At 40.0% G+C, this 21,178-nt stretch overlaps 2 protein-coding genes and 2 non-coding genes across 5 annotated transcripts; 1 reads left to right on the top strand and 3 right to left on the bottom strand.

The window, feature by feature from the left end:
- Positions 1–95: 95 nt before the first annotated feature.
- Positions 96–13,274, top strand: LOC143290541 (uncharacterized). Of its 2 annotated transcripts, XM_076600076.1 has the most exons (3): positions 217–253; positions 1,773–1,927; positions 2,261–13,274. In XM_076600076.1, exon 3 carries the CDS (start codon positions 2,284–2,286, stop codon positions 3,571–3,573), a length of 1,290 nt encoding a protein of 429 aa, XP_076456191.1. In that variant the 5' UTR covers positions 217–253; positions 1,773–1,927; positions 2,261–2,283; the 3' UTR covers positions 3,574–13,274. The 2 variants fall into 2 exon arrangements, with proteins under 2 accessions (XP_076456190.1, XP_076456191.1); XM_076600075.1 differs by lacking the exon at positions 1,773–1,927 and having other exon boundaries at positions 96–253.
- On the bottom strand, positions 12,811–19,558 carry LOC143290540 (heat shock cognate 71 kDa protein). Its single transcript, XM_076600074.1, has 9 exons — positions 19,406–19,558; positions 18,434–18,656; positions 17,806–18,011; positions 17,337–17,489; positions 16,678–17,015; positions 16,111–16,328; positions 15,481–15,683; positions 14,064–14,262; positions 12,811–13,690 (listed from the first exon to the last, which is right to left on the bottom strand). The coding sequence occupies exons 2-9, from the start codon at positions 18,636–18,638 to the stop codon at positions 13,263–13,265; spliced, it is 1,950 nt and encodes a 649-aa protein (XP_076456189.1). The 5' UTR covers positions 18,639–18,656; positions 19,406–19,558; the 3' UTR covers positions 12,811–13,262.
- Positions 17,174–17,267, bottom strand: LOC143290626 (small nucleolar RNA SNORD14). Its single transcript, XR_013056432.1, has one exon. It is a non-coding gene; the product is annotated as a small nucleolar RNA SNORD14 (small nucleolar RNA).
- On the bottom strand, positions 18,084–18,166 carry LOC143290627 (small nucleolar RNA SNORD53/SNORD92). Its single transcript, XR_013056433.1, has one exon. It is a non-coding gene; the product is annotated as a small nucleolar RNA SNORD53/SNORD92 (small nucleolar RNA).
- Positions 19,559–21,178: the final 1,620 nt, after the last annotated feature.

Raw genomic sequence — 21,178 nt, 5'->3', positions numbered from 1 at the left:
GATTACTATATTTTTTTCAGTAAATACTGTAATTTTGTTTAAATACTTCCAGAAATGCCAATCAGTTTCTTACACAAAGTACCATTATTAAGATGTTTGATGTGTTTGGTTGTAGTTTTCTCGTAGTTTTGACTGTAAAAGTCACGTGATGTTAGCTGCGATTTGGGAAGCAGCCAAAGCATCATTGTTTTGATCAGGAATGAGAAAGGAAAGCAACAGAAATAACTGCGACTTTCACTGGCAGACCTAAGAGGTAAAAGCACATTATAGAATTACGCATTACCATTGATTTAGTCAATTTTAATTCATTTTCAACTAGGCTGTTGTGAAAGAAAGATGAGTTATTCTTGCCAGATTTCGGTATTTGCACATCAAATGATCAATCGTTTCTGCAGAATGTCTGCAGACAGGAATGGTTTGTGCAGCAGTAATGAATTCTGTCGGGACAGCACAACGACGGCTGGTAACGATTTCCCTCCATCAGCAAGATATTCAGACGCTGACATGTTTAACTCTTCGCCCATGTTTTGTCAGAAAAAATCATAAGTGGATTTTTTTAACAACATGAAGAGTTCAAAAGGTCAGAGTTGGAACTTGGGATAGGACCAGAGGCCAAGGTTTGTTGTGGAATCACACAAAGAAATATTCCAGGACTAATATTACTGTTTACATAATCTTCCAGATAGTGTGGAATTTTGCTCATGATATGAAAATATATTACCTGTAACAATACCAGCACATGTTTGAAGGTTTTATTTTAAACAAACTCCAGACTTGGACGGAAAAATGGATTTCCTATTTTAATGTTGCTAAATACAAATTGATGCATGTTGGTTGAAAAAAAAATCCAAACAGAATCTGTACTATGCAAGTAAGTGATGCCACATGCACAGTGGACACCATCAAAACGTGTGGGAATGAAAAAGATCACAGAGAAACTTTTGATTGAAGTCCCCACTCCCACCCCATCCTCCCCTTCACCCACACATCCAAAACTATAGCAGTCCATCCTGCAGTAAAGCAAGCAAAATGACTGATTCAATTTGAACAACTTTAACTTATCTTGACCATGACAGATTTATTAAATTGTACCAAGCCTTCATTACAACCACATTTGGAATATATATCTATATAGATAGATAGATATTATATATATATAAACATGATGTGATGCTCATTGATATTGTATGCACCAATCTGATTCACTTGAGAAAGTGCAGTGAAGAGCTAGTAAGAATGCAGACACATGACCTGGTGTCTTCATTTATCAAAGAGACAAGCACCCAAAAGATAGGATCCAGGCTGTTGATACCACAATAGATCTGTAGATTCAGTCCATGACAAAAATCATCAATTAAGCTTAAACCAGTTATAAAAAATGTTTTTAAAAAAAAGATCTTAGGCCTTAATTACCTAAAACTAAAGATGAAAATTCAAAGTTCCAGCTTTCCCCCACTTTTTTAAGTTTCATCTCTCTACATGCCCTGTTATTATGACCTTTCTTATAGCATGAAGTTGATTTGGTTGTAAATTGGCCAGTGCACAGCTAGATTCAGTACTTAAGAATCTGTATCACACAAGAAAAGATCCATTATCACCATACTTGTTTATACTTGGAGTTGAAATCTATGCGAGAAAAATCAGATAAAATAAAACTATATGAAATGCTTTACAATATAACCAGTGCAGATCACAAGTTCATTGGCAATACTGTTGTCTGATGAAGGTTAAAAAAAAAGTATTATTCCAGTGTAACATAAAAACACTTACAGCAGTTTGTGAATATCTGTGGGTTGGAGAGAGAGAGGCCAGTGTGGAAAGAAAAACCCAGTCACCTACCATTTGTCAACAATTGTCCCCAGTGGCCCATCAGTACCATTATGGAGTTACCTCCCCATTCGCACCATCCCCTGCCAGCTCAGACCAAGTGTGTATGACTGACTATTGTCTTGGCTTTTAAAGACTACAGCACCATGAAGATCACTTGTCGGAAGCCAGATGCTGGCAAGATTTTTTCCTTCTGAGCAGCGATCACTAGTTTGAAGCCAGATGTAGACATACCCACTCACTCATCCACCCACCCACATATATGCATGTACGTGCTTTCACCCACAAGCACAGTTTCTCTCTCTCTCTCTCTCTCTCTCTCTCTCTCTCTCTCTCTCTCCTTCCCACTATTAACTTTTCTCTTCCCCCCCCTCCCCCCCCCTCTCTCTCTCTCTCCCCTTCCCTTTGTTAACTGTTGTCCTTTCTTTTTCAGATTGTCACTGGTGAGAACGCAGGATGGGAATCTCATGTACCCACCACCAAGGAGACCGAATCTCCATAGAATCACAGCACCAGGAATTCTACCGGCGAATGACTGATGGCAAACGTGGCCAGTTGCTTCATGTGTGCTCGTACGGGAAATGGACACGCAGCCACCACACAATGTGCGGGTTCACAGACCGCGCAGATTACACAACACAGCGTGACTCACACCAGCGTTATGGAATCTTGGTGAAACCAGACACCACGGAAGGGCGGTACTTCAGTGTCACATGGAAATCCAACAATGAGATTCACCTGAAAGAGAAATCTGTTATGGTCAGTTATACAGTGAAAGTTCCTCGAATTCCCATCTCAAATGAACACAATCGAAGACATGCTTGGTTCCATTCAAGACACAATCGTAGACATAGAGAGTGCAGTGTTGTGGCATGTCGAGGCAACACGGCAGTACTTCAGGTAAACTCTGATCGCCATTTTGTGACGGGGAAGTTCTACATTATGGATCTCCACAAACAGACCTGTCTTGGTCATTTCTTGGTGTTTTACCACACGCGACGTTGGTATGAAGTTTACATCTCACCGTCCAAAACCCGCATCCTTCTTCGCCCTGATCACCTGACCAGGATTGTGGTTCACCCTGACATTTATGTCATTCAGAATCTTCTTCTCTGTAAAGGGGCCAGCGTGATTAGTGTGTCCCATATTCCAGGCTTCCTTCGTGCCCACGTTCTGGCCTTCAACCCCCTTCTTGGTGACGACTCCATGATCCTGGGTCTGGCCCGGGACATTGAGGTGAGGTCCTGCATGGGGGACTGGCCAGTCAAGGAGCAGTTCTCCAACCTCAACCTGCCAGCCGACATTCAGCAGATCCGAACCAGCAACTCTGGACATTTCCTGGCTGTTCGCTGTGTCCACCCGGTGCACAGTCGCGAGTACTTCACCAACTACGTGGTGGTCCTCAGCTTTCCCCAGGTCTCCGTTCTCATGCAGCTGGACGCTAGAGGGTGCTACTGGCCCGTGTCGGAGGTTATCAACCTTCAGGTGTTTCCACGCTTCTCCCCCAGCGAGGCATGCATCTCGGTGATGCGGAACTGTCACTACAAGCGCAAGGTGTTTGTCTACAAGCTGCCCATGCGGCTGGCCACCCTGCAGGAGCTGTGTCGACGTGCCTTGCTTCACCTGGTCAGTGTGCGCGACCTCAGCAAGCTGCCCCTGCCCCTCAAGCTGCAGGACTTCATGCAGCATCGTCGGGAGCCCAGTGTCAAGCCGGTGCTGAGCTCCCTGTGCCACAGTGAGGCTTAGGCCTCACCACAAAGCTGCTAGATTGGCTGGCTGCAGTGAGACAGAAGGAATGTTGTCTTTGCTCCATCACCTACAGTGCTACATTGACAGAGCGTGCAAGCAGAAACAGAAGTGTTTTCTTTATATCTAATATATGATATTATTTTGCTCAACTTTACTCAGTCCCAGTGAAGATCACAGATTAAGATCAAAGTGTCTCTTGTTGTACTCAGGTGTGTAAGTGCAGACATCTTTGAGGAGGAGACTGAGAGCAAGAGTTGTGGGTATCATGTGTTTGATCAGCACAACTTCCAATTATCAGTCTTGAAAGCGTGCAGCAGAAACAACGGTCAATAGAGAGAAAGTGTGCCTGCTTGTATTCTGTCACTTATGATAGATAATACATTTGAGAATGAAAGCTAGAATAGAGTAGCTTTTTTTCAGTGATTGTAAAGTGCATACTGAGACAAGTAAGAGCAAACTGATAATAATTAAGCCATACCAGATGAATACCAACTCGTGCAAAATACTCACTCGTCTCATGTTCATACTTTTGATTGACATTGTTAGTTTGAAATTCACAGCTGGTGCATGGAATTCCATCCTTCACTCAGCATTATTCAACTGAATGGTCATAATATGTTCACTGTACATTATATATGTTTTTAAGTCCCACTTGTAATCAGTTTCTCCATCCATGGCACAAGTTAACAGACTGATTTGGATGTTAATTTTTATACAGAACCTTATTAATGTGTGCCCAGAAGCTGTTTTTTTAAGTTTATACAGTTGATAGCGAGTTCTTAGGTTTGTTTATTGCACAGCTTGATGTTCTGTTGTGTGCATTATTTCATTTGACAGTGATAGGATGACGGTGATATGATATCTGTCAGATACCACCTACCTTTCTTGTTCCACGGTTTTTTGCTGATGAATGGTATGATAACTATACAAAGGCTGTGAGCTTGCAGGTGTTGAGTACTGCTCTGGTGATATTCATATTAATTTTTTTCATGAGTCTGCATTGTGTTTTAAAATTTATGCTTTTTATTTATCATAAGTGGTGAAGCGTTTATTTGTTTTATAGTGTCAGCAAATCAGATGATTGTTTTATTTGACAAATTGATTTTAACTTGTGTGTTTTGCTTGTGTTGTTTTTAATCTGTGTTCTGATAAAATAAATTAAAAAATACACAGGGTACATGACTTAAATTTTTATGTTAATTTTAAATCAAACATAATGAAACATTTCTTTTAAATGAAGTAAGCTTTTTTTTAAAAAAAACAAAAACAAAAAACCAAACAAACAAACAAAAAACAGTCTGATGCTAAATTCTAAAGAAGCGAATCAGTTCATTGAAATTAAAGATGTTTGATACAGCAAGTATGATGTTTGATACAGCAAGTATGATATTATATTGCAATTCCCCAAAATTGCATTGTTCTTTTGGGAGTTTTTTTTATTGCTGTTTTTTTGTTTATTTTTTAAATGAAATTGATTATTTAAAAAAAAAAAACTTTTGGCCAAAATACATACATGTTTATTTATGACTGGCCTGTTGTCAGTTTTGATCAGGGAAATTGTTCTAATCATGCTTTATTAAAATCAGTGTAGTTTATCATGATTTTTCAACTGAGTTTCCAGGTAAAGTGTGTGGGGGTGAGGGTGTTTTTTAAGAAAAATATATCTTTACAAAAGAGAGCAGTCAAACTGTTGAATTTAGGCAGGTTATCAACACTGTGGCTCAATGAAGATGGTACATCACCAACAAGTGAATGCATGCTGTGATTACTTGAGTCTGATCTGGCACTGTGGTGATATTACTTAGAGACACATCATCACACTCTTTTCCCTTGCGTTGAGATGAGGTCTGATGTTGTATGGCATCAAATTGATCAATACACATTTTTTGGGGATGGGGTCTGTTTTGGGTTGTTGTTTTTTTTAGCACTGTATGTTACTCCGACATATCATCATAACCCATTCCTTGTTTGTTTGTCAGTGTTATCATGTGTTCTGATTTAGTACCATACAATAGAATGAGTTATTCACTAATTCAATATTGTAATTTGTACTTCGTAGTATTTAGATGGGTTTTGATTTGCCAATACTACATTACTTAGATACAAATCTTTACACATGTAATGTATCCTCTGCCCTTGTGTTGAGATTATGTTTATGATTGCATTTTTTTCTGTTTTTTTGTGGGGTTTTTTACACATTGTTCATTATTCAGACATGTACGAGTTTAAAAATTACACACGAATCTTAAGCTAATAACGTGTCATTAAGAGAGTAAGCATATGTACAGCTCACATATTATGCATACAGATTCACATGAAGAACAAGGCCTCTGTCATCATTTTCATATCCTGACTATGACAAAGCCTTTTGAACAAAACAAAGTAAATCTTGCATTGAAAAGGCTCAGACATAATTATCATGACATTTTATTCCCAGAAAGGCTGTAAGGTAAAAGAAAAAATGACCAAATTTGAAGCTGATTTGCAAATGGAGGAAACGTTCACTGTATATAGACTGCACAGTTTAGCGATGATTATTTGCAGAATTTTGATGAAATCTGTTTGCAAGATCAGAATGTCACAAATGTGGGAGAAAGAAATATTTTTGGTATCAGTCTGACAAAGTTAAAATTGTGCAAGGTGTATTCAGTAGCTTTGCAGTTGGCTAAATTATGTGGCTAATTTTCAGATGCATAGACCAAGGCTCTGGGACAGAATTATATTTAAATCACTTCTTAAGATCACAAAGTTGAATCAAATAGTATTATTTTGACTGTTAATGTGTTATATCAAGTTATAGACAGAAGATCATGATGGTATTCACAAGTGAATTATGATTATACGTGATCCATTCTATATCTACATTCAGTTGTGTAATATATTCGATTTAATCCACCCCATCAATGGCACACATAACTCTACCATCAGATAGTCAGTTTCTCTAATTAAACTTTGAATCAAATACTAGTTTTTACAACACAGAGGCTATGGGATTTTTGACTGTTGACATGTCCATGCAAAACTTGTCAACAACAGAATAATGAACATACATATATATAATTTTTGCTGAAGTGAATGGTAAGTGATGATGACAGTGTATCTGTGTTGCTGTAACTTGGTATCTATAGATGTTGAAAATGGCAATCCACATTATACAGAAGTGTACAGACTACAACAGACAGAGTGTCCACATTTATTCAAGAACATTGTTGTGACAAACTCACTTAAACATTACTTTGTTTGTTTCATTTTTTGTTCGGTACTAAATTTGTGTGTGTGTGTTGTGTGTGTGTGTGTGTGTTTTACTCCGTGATACTACCGGTACTTGATTCTGCAACCTGAATTATTATCAATTTTTTGCTTTTTTTTTTTTTTTTTTTAATTATGTCATGTTGATTTCCTGTTGATTGTTGTTGTTTTGTTGTTTGTTTTGTTATTGCCAGGTTACATACATACAAATTGCTGCAATCATTAAGGAGTACTCCCAATTTAAAAAGCAGTTGGCTTTATTTGTGTTCATTATGGTAGCAGTACATCAGTTGTACCATGCTGTTCTTGTTCCTCCAGTCATGCTACTGTGTGTGTTTGTACACCTGTTCAAAGAGTGTGCAGGTTTAACTTCATGCCTGTCACCACTCTGGCTCAGTGCATACATGCCAGTGATATGTAGGTCACATTATCAACCATGTGGACTTGTACCTGGTACATAGTCGGCCGTAGACATGGTTTACCCACATTGGTGAAAATGGGATTGAGGTATTGTGAAATTAGTTACTTCTTTCACCACAACTGGGGACTTAAGTTGACTAGACAGTGCACCACCATAGGCGACTTTGTCGACATGGAAGGGTCATGTTGATAAGATCATTTTTCACATTGTAACAAAGCTCAACAGCTGCAGCCAGTTTCCTGCCAATAGAACAATGACTAAACTTTGTTCTCTGACCGTGCTTGAAGTGAACAATTCCATTGTGCTGTATTGACAGGAGCCGAAGCCTGTGACTGAGAGCATTGTTTTTAAAATGCCTGGCGCTGGTGAGTGGTTTTCAAACAGAAACTTTGCAGTGAAAGAGTTAATTATAATGCATTGTTGAGGTTAGCTTACCAACTTGACCAAGGGGATAGTTTTATAACGTAATCATATATATAATTTTCTAGCAGTCACCATATTTATTTTTCTTGTAAGAGATTAAGGAGTGCACTCTTCTCTTGTGGAAAATTACCCATACCCATGCTTCCAATGAAGTTAGCTTCTTCTCAGAGCTCAGCTGCCTGCCATACCTGTCCATTGCTGAGTCAGTCTTCAGCATTAGGTCACTGTGACCATGACCATCCCACCATGTCAAACACCCAGGTCTGATGTCATATCCTCCTGCAAGTATGGAAATAGGTATGGGTGGTCTCCTCTTTCTATTGCCCTGCCATTGGGATATATGTGTATGTGTCAGTCACTCTGTGTGTGTGTGTGTGTGTGCGCGCGCGCGCACAAGAGAGAGAGAGAATCCATTCAACAAGGTTTTTATTCCTTCGACAAGATTATCACTCATCATTAACAAAACAACTAAGAACGGTTATGTAATTGGGACTAAACTTACTGAAAAGTCAGATTAAGTAATAAAAAGCAACATATACTTATTTCTTATCCACTGGAGTTGCATCCCATGAAGTTGGCTGGATCCATTGTCGAGTTTTGTTATGGCTAAAGGTTGAATTGTGAGTTGTTGCTACTGGCACTTTATAGCATGTTAGTTTAGTTGTTGAATGTGAATTTTTGTGCCTAGTTGTATAAAAATGGAATTTGATGAACATCAGTATAATGAAAGTGGATGTACAGTGCAAAATGATGCCTTGAGACAGATGATTGAATGATTGATTGAATGACCCTGGCCTGTGTTCAAGATCATGCATTATTTGTTCTTGTTGAAATGCAGTTTTGTTTCAAAACCCTATTGCTTGCATTGCAAGTTTAGTGTTCCTCATTTTTACTTCAGAATTGCAGGTATCTATGGGTGTGTGAGGTGCGGTTTTTGGGTGGTTGTTTTTTTCTCTTTGTGATGTGTGTGTGTGTGTGATGTGGGTTTGAAAGTAGAATATCAGTAACAAATATTCCCCTTCATCACCCTCATACCCCACCCCTTTATTTATCATATCAGTTTACACAGGCTCCATTTTACTCATATACAGTATTATTGTGAAACTTTCCTTATGATTGAAATGCTTCCCGTCAAAGTTGTTATACTTACAGCTTGCCTTGGTGTGTACTAATGTATGAACATGCAACAGATCCACTTCCAGCCAGTGGTTCATAGACCAGGATGCACACTGACAAGCAAAAGCAGAAACAGATGTTTGGATATGGTAGAAGTCTAGTGCTTCCACTCATTCCTGTCTCACTTTGACACCTCTTTTGTTTGATCTTGTCAAACAGTTCTTTCAATGTATCCAAGGGGTGGGGGAAGGGGATGTTTGGTAATGTTGCTGTATTTATTTTGGCATATGTGGTGCCATTTTGATTTTATAATCAAATCACATTTTTTGTCTGTATTTATATTTTACCTAAGCATGTGTTGGTTTATGCACACATTTTACATGATAACAGCCAGTTTTAAGCTGTGTATGGAGTGAGACTGAAACAATCATGTCCCAACAGTATAATTTTGGTTGTCTGTAAGCAGTATTCATTTAGGTTTTCATTACATCAACATGGCAGTGTATTCCTCTTCATTCTGCCATAAGATTTTCTTTGCTGTCACTTGCACTAACATTTGTCTGCAACACTTGACCTAGTTTCATACAGAGTTTGTGGATATTTTATTTTTGTGCACTGTGATAACTTTTTTTTCTCACACCGATGTCATGGATTGAGAATGTGCAAACTCCATACAGGTAACAAATATCAGTTTGAGCTATTCAGTAATAGGTCTAAGATACATTGTTTTCTTAAAAATTGTGATTAAGTGATATATTTTACTAAGTTTCATGCAAGCCAGTAAATGTTTTCCTCACAGCTGAATAGCTCTGGAAGTGGTCTTTCCCTACTGTTAGAAAGGGACTATTGGTGCTAAGATGTTACCAGCCCAATATTCTTGCTGTTTGCATTAATCTGTGACAGTCATCGCTGGACACAACATATGTTGAATGGATGTCAGACCTTCCATGAATTCATTTCAAAATCTTAGTCTCTCTATCCCGATATGTTTTTGTTTTTCAAATGCTGTCAGTGTTACTTGTTTTTCATTTGTATCAGGTTTCAAATTTGCCTCTATTACAGAAATCTTCTTTATGAAATCTTCTTTATGAAATCCTCAACAAGACCAAAATGCTTTTGACCATTCTCACTGGTAATTCAAGAGCTGGAAAAGGTAAAAATGAAACAAAAGCTGAAGACATGTCATCAGAATTGGATAGGGAGAACTGAAAGATGAAAGAGCTCAGTGCTGGAATAAGAGAAAGCAATTACTGACTTGACTACAACCAAAAATTTGTTTCTTTAGATTATCTTGTTATCATTTCCTCACATTATCTCGTTATCATTTCCTCACATCATGCTTAACCTTCACTGGCTGTCACATTTGACCACACACGGAAGCTCATGTGGGTCGTCCACGACCCATACCGCTTAATTTTTTTACTACACACGGAAGCTCATGTGGGTCATCCACAACCCATACCTTTTAAAGAGACAAAAACCTGTATATTCCTCCTAAGTTTGTGTGGGTCGCGCACGACCCATATTTTGTAAAGAGACAAAAACCTGTATATTCTTCCAAAGCTTATAATAAAATATAGAAAAGGAAAACATATCGTAGCTACTGATTACACACACATGCACTCGCACACACAAACTCACACAAACACATACACTCGGAAGAAACACATGCTCACGCATTCACACAAAAGAGAGAGACACTGAGACAGACAGAGAGAGAGAGAGAGATGACTCGTTGCATCCAAATTATGCACAATCAAAGATATTCAGTCACACAGGTACATACTGTTAGACAGGGATGGAAGGGGTTTATAGCTGAAGACAGGCAAAAGGGACGGGGCTGGGAGGAGTGAGCAGTGGGAGAGTATTGGGGTAGTGAGGCTATTGAAAGTAAAACTTCTTTATTTTCCTTCACTAATTGCAAATTAAACCCATGACCCACACAAGCTTTCATGGGGTGACCACGTTTTTTCCTCTTAAAAAGCATGGGTCATACACGACCCACACAAGCATCCATGTGTAGTTAAATACCACCTGTAATTAGTACTCATTAACTAATTAATGAATTTTTTTCATTTTTTTGCAAAAGTTGGCCTTTTAGGTGTAGGAAGTATTTCTGAAATTTCATAGAAAAATATTAAGAATTGGCCGAGATATTTGCGTTTTTGTACCCTTCTGGGTCATGTATGACCCATGATAGCCAGCGAAGGTTAAACTGATGGTATCCATACAATACAAATAATACTATCTTATTTTAGTTATTATTTTATAGTGTGTGAGAATTGTTATATACTGTTATATTTTTGTGTGTGAGGACTGGTAATAACAGTTAGCGTGGGCTACCATGAAATACAGCATAATCAGATAAGCACAATAATTTTTACTTCATTGTTATCAAGTTTGTGGAGGCCAGTCATATTCATAATGGTGTTCATGAACAGTGAAGGTTATACCTTGAGCATTGTCATCACATTGATGTCAATTCTCAGCAACTTTAGATTTAGTTCATCACTTGCAAGGTTGTGAATTTTTTTGTTTTGTTTTGTTTTAGTCATTCTGTTATGTGGATTTTGCTTTGGAAAACATCAGTTTGAGGCAAGGTGTTTTTGTAGTGATTTTTTAATATTTTGCTTTGTCCTTAAACAAAAGCACATATACTGCAATTAGCTCTGCTGTATCTAATCATTTTTCCTTGCACCAAAATTCTTTGCTTTCAGTTTGCTGGTCACAAGCGTTCATGCGCACGGTGACAAGTGACTGCGATAATATGCAATGAAGAGGTATGTGAAACCCAGTGCTTGCTAGCAGTGTTACCATTTCAAGTTGCTTTTCGGTTGTCTCAGCTGACAGATCAGATGCTTTTTCATACTTCAGTTCTGAAATTAAATGTTGTACAATGTTCCATCTTCCCAGATTTTCCTCCAGTGTAGCATCACTCAGGCATCCATCAGCCTCATGAAGGAAAAGTAAACTTATTACAGCATCATTCCTTTGTGCTCACAACTTTTGGCCATTAACCATTTTAAAGGGCTTGGTGTAATATGGGAAGACTTCTCAACCTGTTTAAATAGTTCAAGACTGGTCTTGACTTCTCAACCTGTTTAAATAGTTCAGGACTGGTCTGACTTGTAATGCAATAAGGGCAAAGATGGATTGAGTGATGGTGATGTGTTCACTGCTTGTTACATGCTTTGAGGTTTGAATGGATTTTGTTCAAAGATTTTGTTAAGCAACTTGAGACCTGTTCAAGGCAAGCAACATGCTCAGCTTGTTTTATCTGCAGTTGATGGATTAGTTAATTTTAGAATTCCAGTCCCAATCTTGCTCAACGGCGAGGTCACATTTAGTTATCTTTCATCACCCAATTTTGAAAAAAATAAAAGCTTAATAAACAGTTGTTCAAATTCCATGTGTGTAAAAGTGGTGCTGATCATATGGAGATGTTATGCTTTGTATATTATATGTTCACACAATGGCAAGCCATAAATCAGCTTGACAGCAAGTTACACTTCAGACACAAGCCAGTTGCTATCAGCTGGAAACAATATGGTGCTATCATTGGTATTAATGATGCTAGATCCATTTCTTGGACCAGCTTGCTATTATCAATTTGTGTGCAAGCTACAATTCAAAAAGCTAATTCCTAAATCAACTCACGTTATGGTGCTTAGAGCCTCGCAAACCACTGAAGCCATCACCACATTAGCATCTACTTCTCGTCGTGGGTAAATCATAAAAACTGATCACTGCTCAAGTGTTTTCACTCAAAAAGTTTTAAACCTTCCTGTGTTAAATCATTCATATCTGGTAAAAATGTTCACTTTTTCAAGTCATCCACTAACATCCAAAGGACAAACAAAAAGCTGGCTGGTGTTGTGTCAACACCAGCATACATGGCAGGAATGATGACAAGTGCGTACAATTCTCATCCAGCTGCTGTCAACTGGCTGGGCTTTATGTGGGCCTTACAAAGATAAACCAGCCACTCCCATTCAACCACATGCAAAAAAATTCATGCTCCGTAAGACGGTCTTGGACTTTTATTACTCATGATGGAACAAGTTTCTAAGCATAATTCAACACATGAAAAATTATGCATAAAACAAAAATATATTAGTGGAGATGTCTTCTGGACCATGTAAATGAGGTAGCTGAAATACTGTTCCCTACACACATTGGTATCACAAGTACAAAGATGAATTGCACTCTTTTAGTCATACTACGTTACAAGTGTCTTCCCTGATTCGAGTCTTGATTCCGGTGTTACTGAGATCAACTCAAAACAGATTACAAAAACAAAAGTTTAAACATGAATAGATGGTGCCAGGAAAGGTTACAAAAACAGCTCCAATGTCACTGAAATAAAGTCCAACAAACCTGCCATAAGAAATTGTCATTCTACTTTTCTACCTAATGACAGGCTAGCTAAACTCAGTTCTTTTTGATGTGGGGGTGCCAAGACTAGAGATGTTGGGAGTTAATCCACCTCCTCGATGGTAGGTCCAGAGGAACCTCCAGGAGCTGCCCCAGCCCCAGGGTTCCCAGCCCCAGAGGGGTCAAAGTTGGGCATTCCCCCAGCGCCACCCGCCGCCTGGTAAAGCTTGGTGATGATCGGGTTGCACACCTTCTCCAGCTCCTTCTGCTTGTCGTCAAACTCGTCCTTCTCCGCCGTCTGGTTGCCGTCCAGCCAGCTGATCACTTCGTTGCACTTGTCAAGGATGGTCTTCTTGTCGTCCTCGCCGATCTTGTCCTTGATCTTGTCATCCTCAATGGTAGACTTCATGTGGAAGGCATACGACTCCAGTGAGTTCTTGGCAGAGATGCGGTTCTTCTGCTTCTCATCCTCCTCCTTGAACTTGTCTGCATCGTTCACCATGCGTTCGATCTCCTCCTTGCTCAGGCGACCTATCAAAAAGTAAAACATGACAGTAAGTTTCGGTTAGGTAAGGAGAGTTGCTATTTGGACCCATTTCCCTTTCTGCTGTTTTAACACCATGCCCCACAAACAGATGTGTGCAAAGATAATGGAAACTGGCTGACATAGTACTCGGCTCAGTATGTAAATGACACCTGTATCTGGGCCATTCAGGTCAGCTCAGGGACTGAATAGCGCACTTCAGCAGGCCATTCAGGGGGCACTTTTTTTTCCCCCTTTTTGTTCTACCTTGTAAGCTTAAGATTAGGGCAAGCTTCCTTGCTACAAATAAGTAACGCCAGCACCCAAGAACAATTTATTTTTCAAACATCATATTGCTCCTTAGTCCTAACAATGACTCACCCTTGTCATTGGTAATGGTGATCTTGTTCTCCTTGCCTGTGCTCTTGTCACAAGCAGACACATTGAGGATACCATTGGCATCGATATCGAAGGTCACCTCGATCTGGGGAACACCACGAGGAGCAGGAGGGATGCCTGTCAGCTCAAACTTGCCCAGCAGGTTGTTGTCCCGGGTCATGGCACGCTCACCTTCGTACACCTGCACACGACCAACACACCAATATCATCCCTCCATCTGTCAAAGTTGGAAATTTTTTCTTCCTAAAATTACGTTTAAAAAACATAATTAAAATACTTGGAATTCGAAGTCTGAATTCGAAGTCTACCAACTTTTTACGAAGTGTTTGCTCAGGTCCAATTATAATTGGTCTAATCACAGCCATTCATTGGATTGACAGATTTTGGATACATCATCGCAAACAAGCTTCTTCAAGAGTATATGCCACAACTATTTCCAAGACAGAAGTAGCCTATTATTCCACAGGCAGATAATGAAAATGTAGATGACAAGTCATCACTTCATCTCACTGATGAGCTTGTGCACTAGGTACCACACAGTAAAGTGCCAGAGGACTACATGCATAACTGTGAACTTCTCCCATTCAGTTCAGGGAGTGTGAGAGAAAGTGATATCCTGGATGTTGCCAAGTCACATAATGGAATGGGTCACAAGAAACTGAAGACCTGGGCTTATAAGGACAAAAATTTTGGAAGTAGTTTTCACCCTTTAAACGAAGTTTTTTTAATTTTAACTATTTCAGACTGGCAGCATAAACAATCGTACATGGTGCCACAAAAAGGACACAGCTGCTTGCCATGGAATGTACAAGATACTGAGCGAGTCCCACAATGAATGGCTAAGCTGAAGTGAACCTGGTGGGACATATATCAGTCATATATTTTACAACAGTGACAATAGCCAGCACAAAGAAAACCCTCAGCTGGTCGTCCGCCATTGTCAACATTAACAAAATTGGTTAATCATGAAATCCCTTTCCATCCAACACTTTCAACTATATATGCATGGACTGTTTGCTCAGATCCAGATATGGTAAAATCACTCGTTCATTGGATTGACAGATTTAAAGGATACATCATTGCAAACAGATATTGACCCAGCATCCAGTCATGACACTCTTCACACCATGGGCAAGACTATGCATGCCAACTTGCTGGAAGCATGGGTATACATTTAGTGACTGCGAGAAATGCATATCCGCCTTCAATGAAATGCTATCTGGTTGCTAACCTACAAACTTCCATGGAAAGGACAAGTCTTTTGACAATTTGCTAGGGCTTTGGACAGTAGTGAATATATATGAACTTTCTCCTCCACAACACTTTAATAACGGTTTTTGAGGGGTAAAGGACAAAAAATAAAAATAAAAAATAAAAATAAATAAAACATCTTTCTCACCTGAATCAACACACCAGGCTGGTTGTCAGAGTAGGTGGTGAAGGTCTGGGTCTGTTTGGTGGGGATGGTGGTGTTTCTCTTGATGAGGGCAGTCATCACTCCTCCAGCAGTCTCGATACCCATGGACAGGGGGGCCACATCCAGCAGCAGCAGATCCTGCACTTCCTCAGACTTGTCCCCGTGCAGGATAGCCGCCTGCACAGCTGCACAACACACCATTACTTGCACTTAGCCAGTCACACCTCATTCAAAGATAATCCTACACCTACATTTCTACCCTAAAAACGTTCTCAAAGAACACCTGCGAGTTATACAATAAAAATGAAAACATCAATAGAAATGAGAACATTCCTTTTAAAAATATCACTGAAGCAAGTGGTTAACCACATGCATGGAGATAGTGGTTCAGACATCCAAGGAAGGATTGGGCCATCTTTGAAACGAGAGTTCCTCTGGTGGAAACCGCGAATGTTGGAAATCATCATCATCACCACAATCACATTAAACCATGTCAAGGTAAAATGTCTACCTCCCCCCCCCCCCCCTCCAATTCTTATTTTAAAGGATCCTATACACAGAATGTCAGGACCAGATATATCCACATACAGTTCAGTCTATGTTTAAACTTACCAGCACCATAGGCTACAGCCTCGTCAGGGTTGATGCTCTTGCACAGCTCCTTGCCATTGAAGAAGTCCTGCAGCAGTTTCTGGATCTTGGGGATACGAGTGGATCCACCCACCAGCACAATCTCATGGATGGCAGACTTGTCCAGCTTGGCATCACGCATGGCTTTCTCCACTGGCTCCAAGGTGCCACGGAAAAGATCGGCGTTCAGTTCCTCAAACCTGGTGCACATAATGTTAAAGACATTAAATGATTATCTGTGATATGAGGGAGAAATGAACCACAGCAATAATAAACTTCTGCATCCAAGATGCTACCGACAGCATTTGAAAAGTTCATTGGAAAGGTAAAAAAAAATTAAAAAAAAAAAAAAAAAAAAAAAAAGGGCACTTCCTGGGACTAATTTTATTCACAATTATGCCAAGACAAAAAAGTGGGTAAACTTCAGTTGTTTTTTTCTTCCTTCAGTTTGAATCAATAACACTCTTCCTGGTTTTAAAAGAATATAGGAAATTTCAACCCAGTATAAAAAACATTCCCCTTTTCCTTTGTATTGGAAACCAGTCTCACCTGGCACGTGTAATGCTAGTGTAAAAGTCGATGCCTTCAAACAGAGAGTCGATCTCAATGCTGGCCTGGGTGGAGGATGACAGGGTACGCTTTGCTCGCTCACAGGCAGTACGTAGACGTCGCACAGCACGTTTGTTATCAGAGATGTCTTTCTTGTGTTTGCGCTTGAACTCCTGGATGAAGTGGTTGACCATGCGGTTGTCGAAGTCCTCACCACCCAAGTGGGTGTCTCCAGCTGTCGACTTCACCTCAAAGATTCCGTCTTCAATGGTCAAGATGGACACATCAAAGGTGCCACCCCCCAAATCAAAGATCAACACGTTTCGTTCACCACCCATCTGTAATGACACAGAACAGTTCTTGTGAATATCAGCATGAAGAGGTGGTGGGTGATTTCATCTCTAATGCATGACTCAATACCTAAATAACTATGGTCTGACATTTCAATCAAGTTCAATGGAACAGTCACTTTTAGGAAAAACAATATTACTTTGTGTGGCTCAGACATCCAAGGAAGGATTGGGCCATCTTTGAAACGAGAGTTTCTCTGGTGGAAACCGCGAATGTATGGAAAATCATCATCATCGCCACACAAATATCTTTAACATTGACCTGTTCAGGTGGATTTTTCTCCATATACACAATTTCCAAGCACATACCTTCTTGTCAAGGCCGTATGCGATGGCAGCAGCTGTGGGCTCGTTGATGATACGCAACACGTTGAGTCCAGAAATGGTTCCAGCGTCTTTTGTTGCTTGACGCTGTGAGTCGTTGAAATAGGCTGGCACAGTGACAACAGCATCTGTGACAGTCTGAAACAAACAAGCATCACTATCTTGAATAGCTGAAGGTCCTTTGTAAGATAATGACAAGTCTTGCAATATTTTCTGCAACTTACCACTGGCTGGTTCTCTGGGAAGTCATGTCCTAAACTATCAGGACGAAGCAGAGTGAAAAGGGAAAAAAGTGTTTGCTTCTTCCAATGTTTTACACCACCTTAATATACCTCCCACCCTCTCTGTGACTGTCAGATTTTAACAGCATCACCACTATGGATATGGAATCCAAAAATTTCACTCTCGTGCTCCAGAACCCAATACAACCTGTAAACACACACATACTTCTTACCTTTCCCAGGTAGGCTTCGGCAGTTTCCTTCATCTTGACCAGCACCATGGAGGACACTTCCTCAGGGAAAAAGGTTTTGTTCTCTCCCTTGTACTCCACCCGCAGTTTAGGCTTGCCCCCTTCGTTAACAACATCAAAGGGCCAGTGTTTCTTGTCGGACTGAACAGCTGGGTCATCAAAGCGACGCCCAATCAGTCGTTTGGCATCTGCAAAATAAACATTTTCAAATCAGTAACTGTCAGATCCAAGAAAAGGCAGCAGACAACTTGAATTTAAGGCAACTCAGACAGCCAAGGGAAACATTATCCTCAATGACATATTCAGAAGGAAACCACAGAAACAATGGTTTTCATCACTGTTGCCAGAGGAAAGGATGAAAAAAATCTAAAAAGGAAATTAAAAAAAAAAAAAAACCAGGCAAAAGCAGCAAACATGCGGTCCTTGAAGTTGATAGCCTCCTTAGCTATAATCAAACTGTGTACAGTAAGTGCCACTGTTTGCAAATAAAAAGACAAAAAGCTGACGAGCCAGCTGTTTCGCTCACTCTGCCTCACTGCTTTTCATGCTTGCTGTATGTCATGAAATCACTAGCAGTACATTCAACGTCTTTCAAAGTCAATGTTCTTACCAAAGATGGTGTTCTCAGGGTTCATGGCCACCTGGTTCTTGGCAGCATCCCCAATAAGACGCTCTGTGTCTGTGAAAGCCACATAGGAAGGGGTGGTGCGGTTTCCTTGGTCGTTGGCGATGATCTCCACTTTGCCATGCTGGAACACTCCCACGCAAGAGTAGGTTGTGCCCAGGTCAATTCCAATTGCAGGAGCCTTAGCCATGTTCTTGTTTTCGTCCTACTGAAATTCAAATTCATTATACATTTTTTTAAAAATCCATACAACAATGCAAGGATCAAATTAAAAAAGCATCAACACATCTGATTTAGAAAAAGAATACAATGAATACACTACACATTGTTCTCAACAAAGCCTTAAGGTCGTTATCACTTGGGAATGTAGGCCTAAGCCAAATTCTATTAACTAAAATCTCAATATTTTCGGTTTTTACAAAGTAGCAGCTAGATCTAGATGGTCTTATATGGAATTTACTAACAAACTGTAGCCGTTGGCGTAGGTGTTGACACAAAATATTTCATTACAGTGCTAAATAAAAGCACAGCACACGACAGCTGCAAGAAATCGAACTCTAGTTTGCGTGATGTTCATTTCCCATTCACATACATTTTACCGTTTCGTGAAACGGATGGTGGGGAAAAACCGGTCGGCGTGGCCATGCGGCCATTTTGAAGCTGGAAGGTCGTTTGATTCTACTGATTGATCCTTCCAGAATAATACAAGTATATCGATACATAGTGTCCTAGTAGCAATGATCATTAGGTGTGATATTCTCTACTACAAGAAACGAGTCCAACACTTTCTTGATGAATTTTGTGGACTCATCGATTGCTTTTTCTGTGGTCATGAACACGTGACAAGATCGATTTGGTTTTCCCAACAGTTTCATAATTTCTTTTCCATCACGCAGCCGATTCTGTCTCCTCTCCTGCGTTATTAACCGCTTTCAGACATTACCTTTGATTTCTTACCTTGGTTACAGTTTTAAGACAGCTGAAACTGGAATTTTTTTTCTCGTTCTTACTGAGCTCGTGTTCCCGTCCTTCCCGGTCAACGACTCTTATAAAAGTGCCGGGTGCTAGCATTCAGCGGAAGTGACGAAAGGATAGCGTGTTCTCGAATGTTCACTGAGATTGACCAATAAAAATCGTCGAATGAAGACGTAGCCAATCGCCAAGGACATGACATCATTTCCTTGGGAATGGCTCGGCGTCTAGACTTTTCCACGGTGAGCGTCGTTACACAAGAGTTTTCTACACCGAACGTTGTCGAATTTTCCCGCCCCCTCTGGCTGTGTTTCTGCGCAGTGTTTTGTAGTTCTGATAACGTCCCCTTTTTTTTTTCGAACTAGTTTAATAATCTGTTTCTGTTCCCCATAGTCACCACGTTTGATGAAAATCTTAATTTTGACCCCCACATAAATCGAATTGTTGGTAAGGCAAACCAAGTACAAGGAATGGTGAGGAGAGCCTTCACATTCTTAGACATAGACACGTTCACTAAACTGTACAAGTCTATTGTGACAACCACAATAGTCTACAGAATCTTCAAAATGATGAAGGCGGTAGTCAAGGGAAAGAAGAAGAAGACATCTGGAATATGCAAACGTTATCTGGGGTCCTGCAAGCCTAAAGAGGCAATCAATCCTAATCGAAAGAGTCCAGAGGCGTGCAACTAGACTGCTGAAGGAATGCAAAGAAATGAATTATTATGACCGACTAAAATTTTTGAACCTTCATTCACTGAAAGGTAGACGACTACGAGGTGATCTCATACAGATGTTTAAAATTTTCCACGGTTATGGTGATGTTGATTTGCACTCTTCAGTTGTTTTCCTATGCACCTGTAAATGTCAGTAGAAACTCTGCACTGAGGAAAATTGTTTGTAATGCATGCCAGAACTAATCAGTAAGCGCAAATTCTCATTTTCCGAGTTTCAGAGTCGTTAACCCCTGGAATGCACTACCTCAATCAGTTAAATTTGCAAAATCTGTGAATGAGTTCAAGAACCTGATTCAGTTGACAAACTGCCCCAGCCAGAAGAACTATTTTATGGCTGTGAGTAGAAACCCCATTAGGCACGACCGACCTACACAAAAACAACTTGAATCAATACCAAAACCAAGAGGGGACAAAATTAATCAGTATTAGACCTCGCGGTCTAGGTGTAACCAGACACCGTCCCTACTACTACTACTGAGTACGAACAGATACATGAATAGATTTTCGCACTCAGTAACTGATAGGCCAAGTAGTTTTCGCAACTTAAACTTTGGAGTAAAGTTATACTGCCGTGAATATCATGTCAAATGGTGAACACATCTCCAGCTCGCACATGGGCGCGCACGCTCAGTAAAACTGACCATGTGTGACCTGACAAATTTGTGATCATTGACAGAATAATCAGCTGTGGTCACTCAATAGAAGGAAGAAATCGTTCACCATTCATTATTGCGGGGGTTTCGTGTTCAGTTCTTCAGTCATGAGTTTCTGGGGTATTTTCTCAATGCTTTAGTCAGTACGACAGCGAGAATTAAACTTCCAAAGTTGCGCCGCCGGGTGTCTGTTATTCTCTGCTTTCCACTCCGTGAAACTGACCTCAGTACTGACCTATCTTCTCAGTGACCTTATCAGTGCTCACACTCCCTCAAGAACTCTCCGTTCTTCCTATGTGACCGTTCTAGTAGCTTCTGAAACTCGTGTCAGTACAAGAACCTTTGGTGAACCGGTAGAGTGTTTCCTCT

Source organism: Babylonia areolata, chromosome 15 (assembly GCF_041734735.1).
Source record: "Babylonia areolata isolate BAREFJ2019XMU chromosome 15, ASM4173473v1, whole genome shotgun sequence".
Taxonomy (NCBI): Eukaryota; Metazoa; Mollusca; class Gastropoda; order Neogastropoda; family Buccinidae; genus Babylonia; species Babylonia areolata.
Note: the sequence above shows the minus strand (reverse complement) of the source record. Positions and strands in the feature narration are given on the sequence as shown.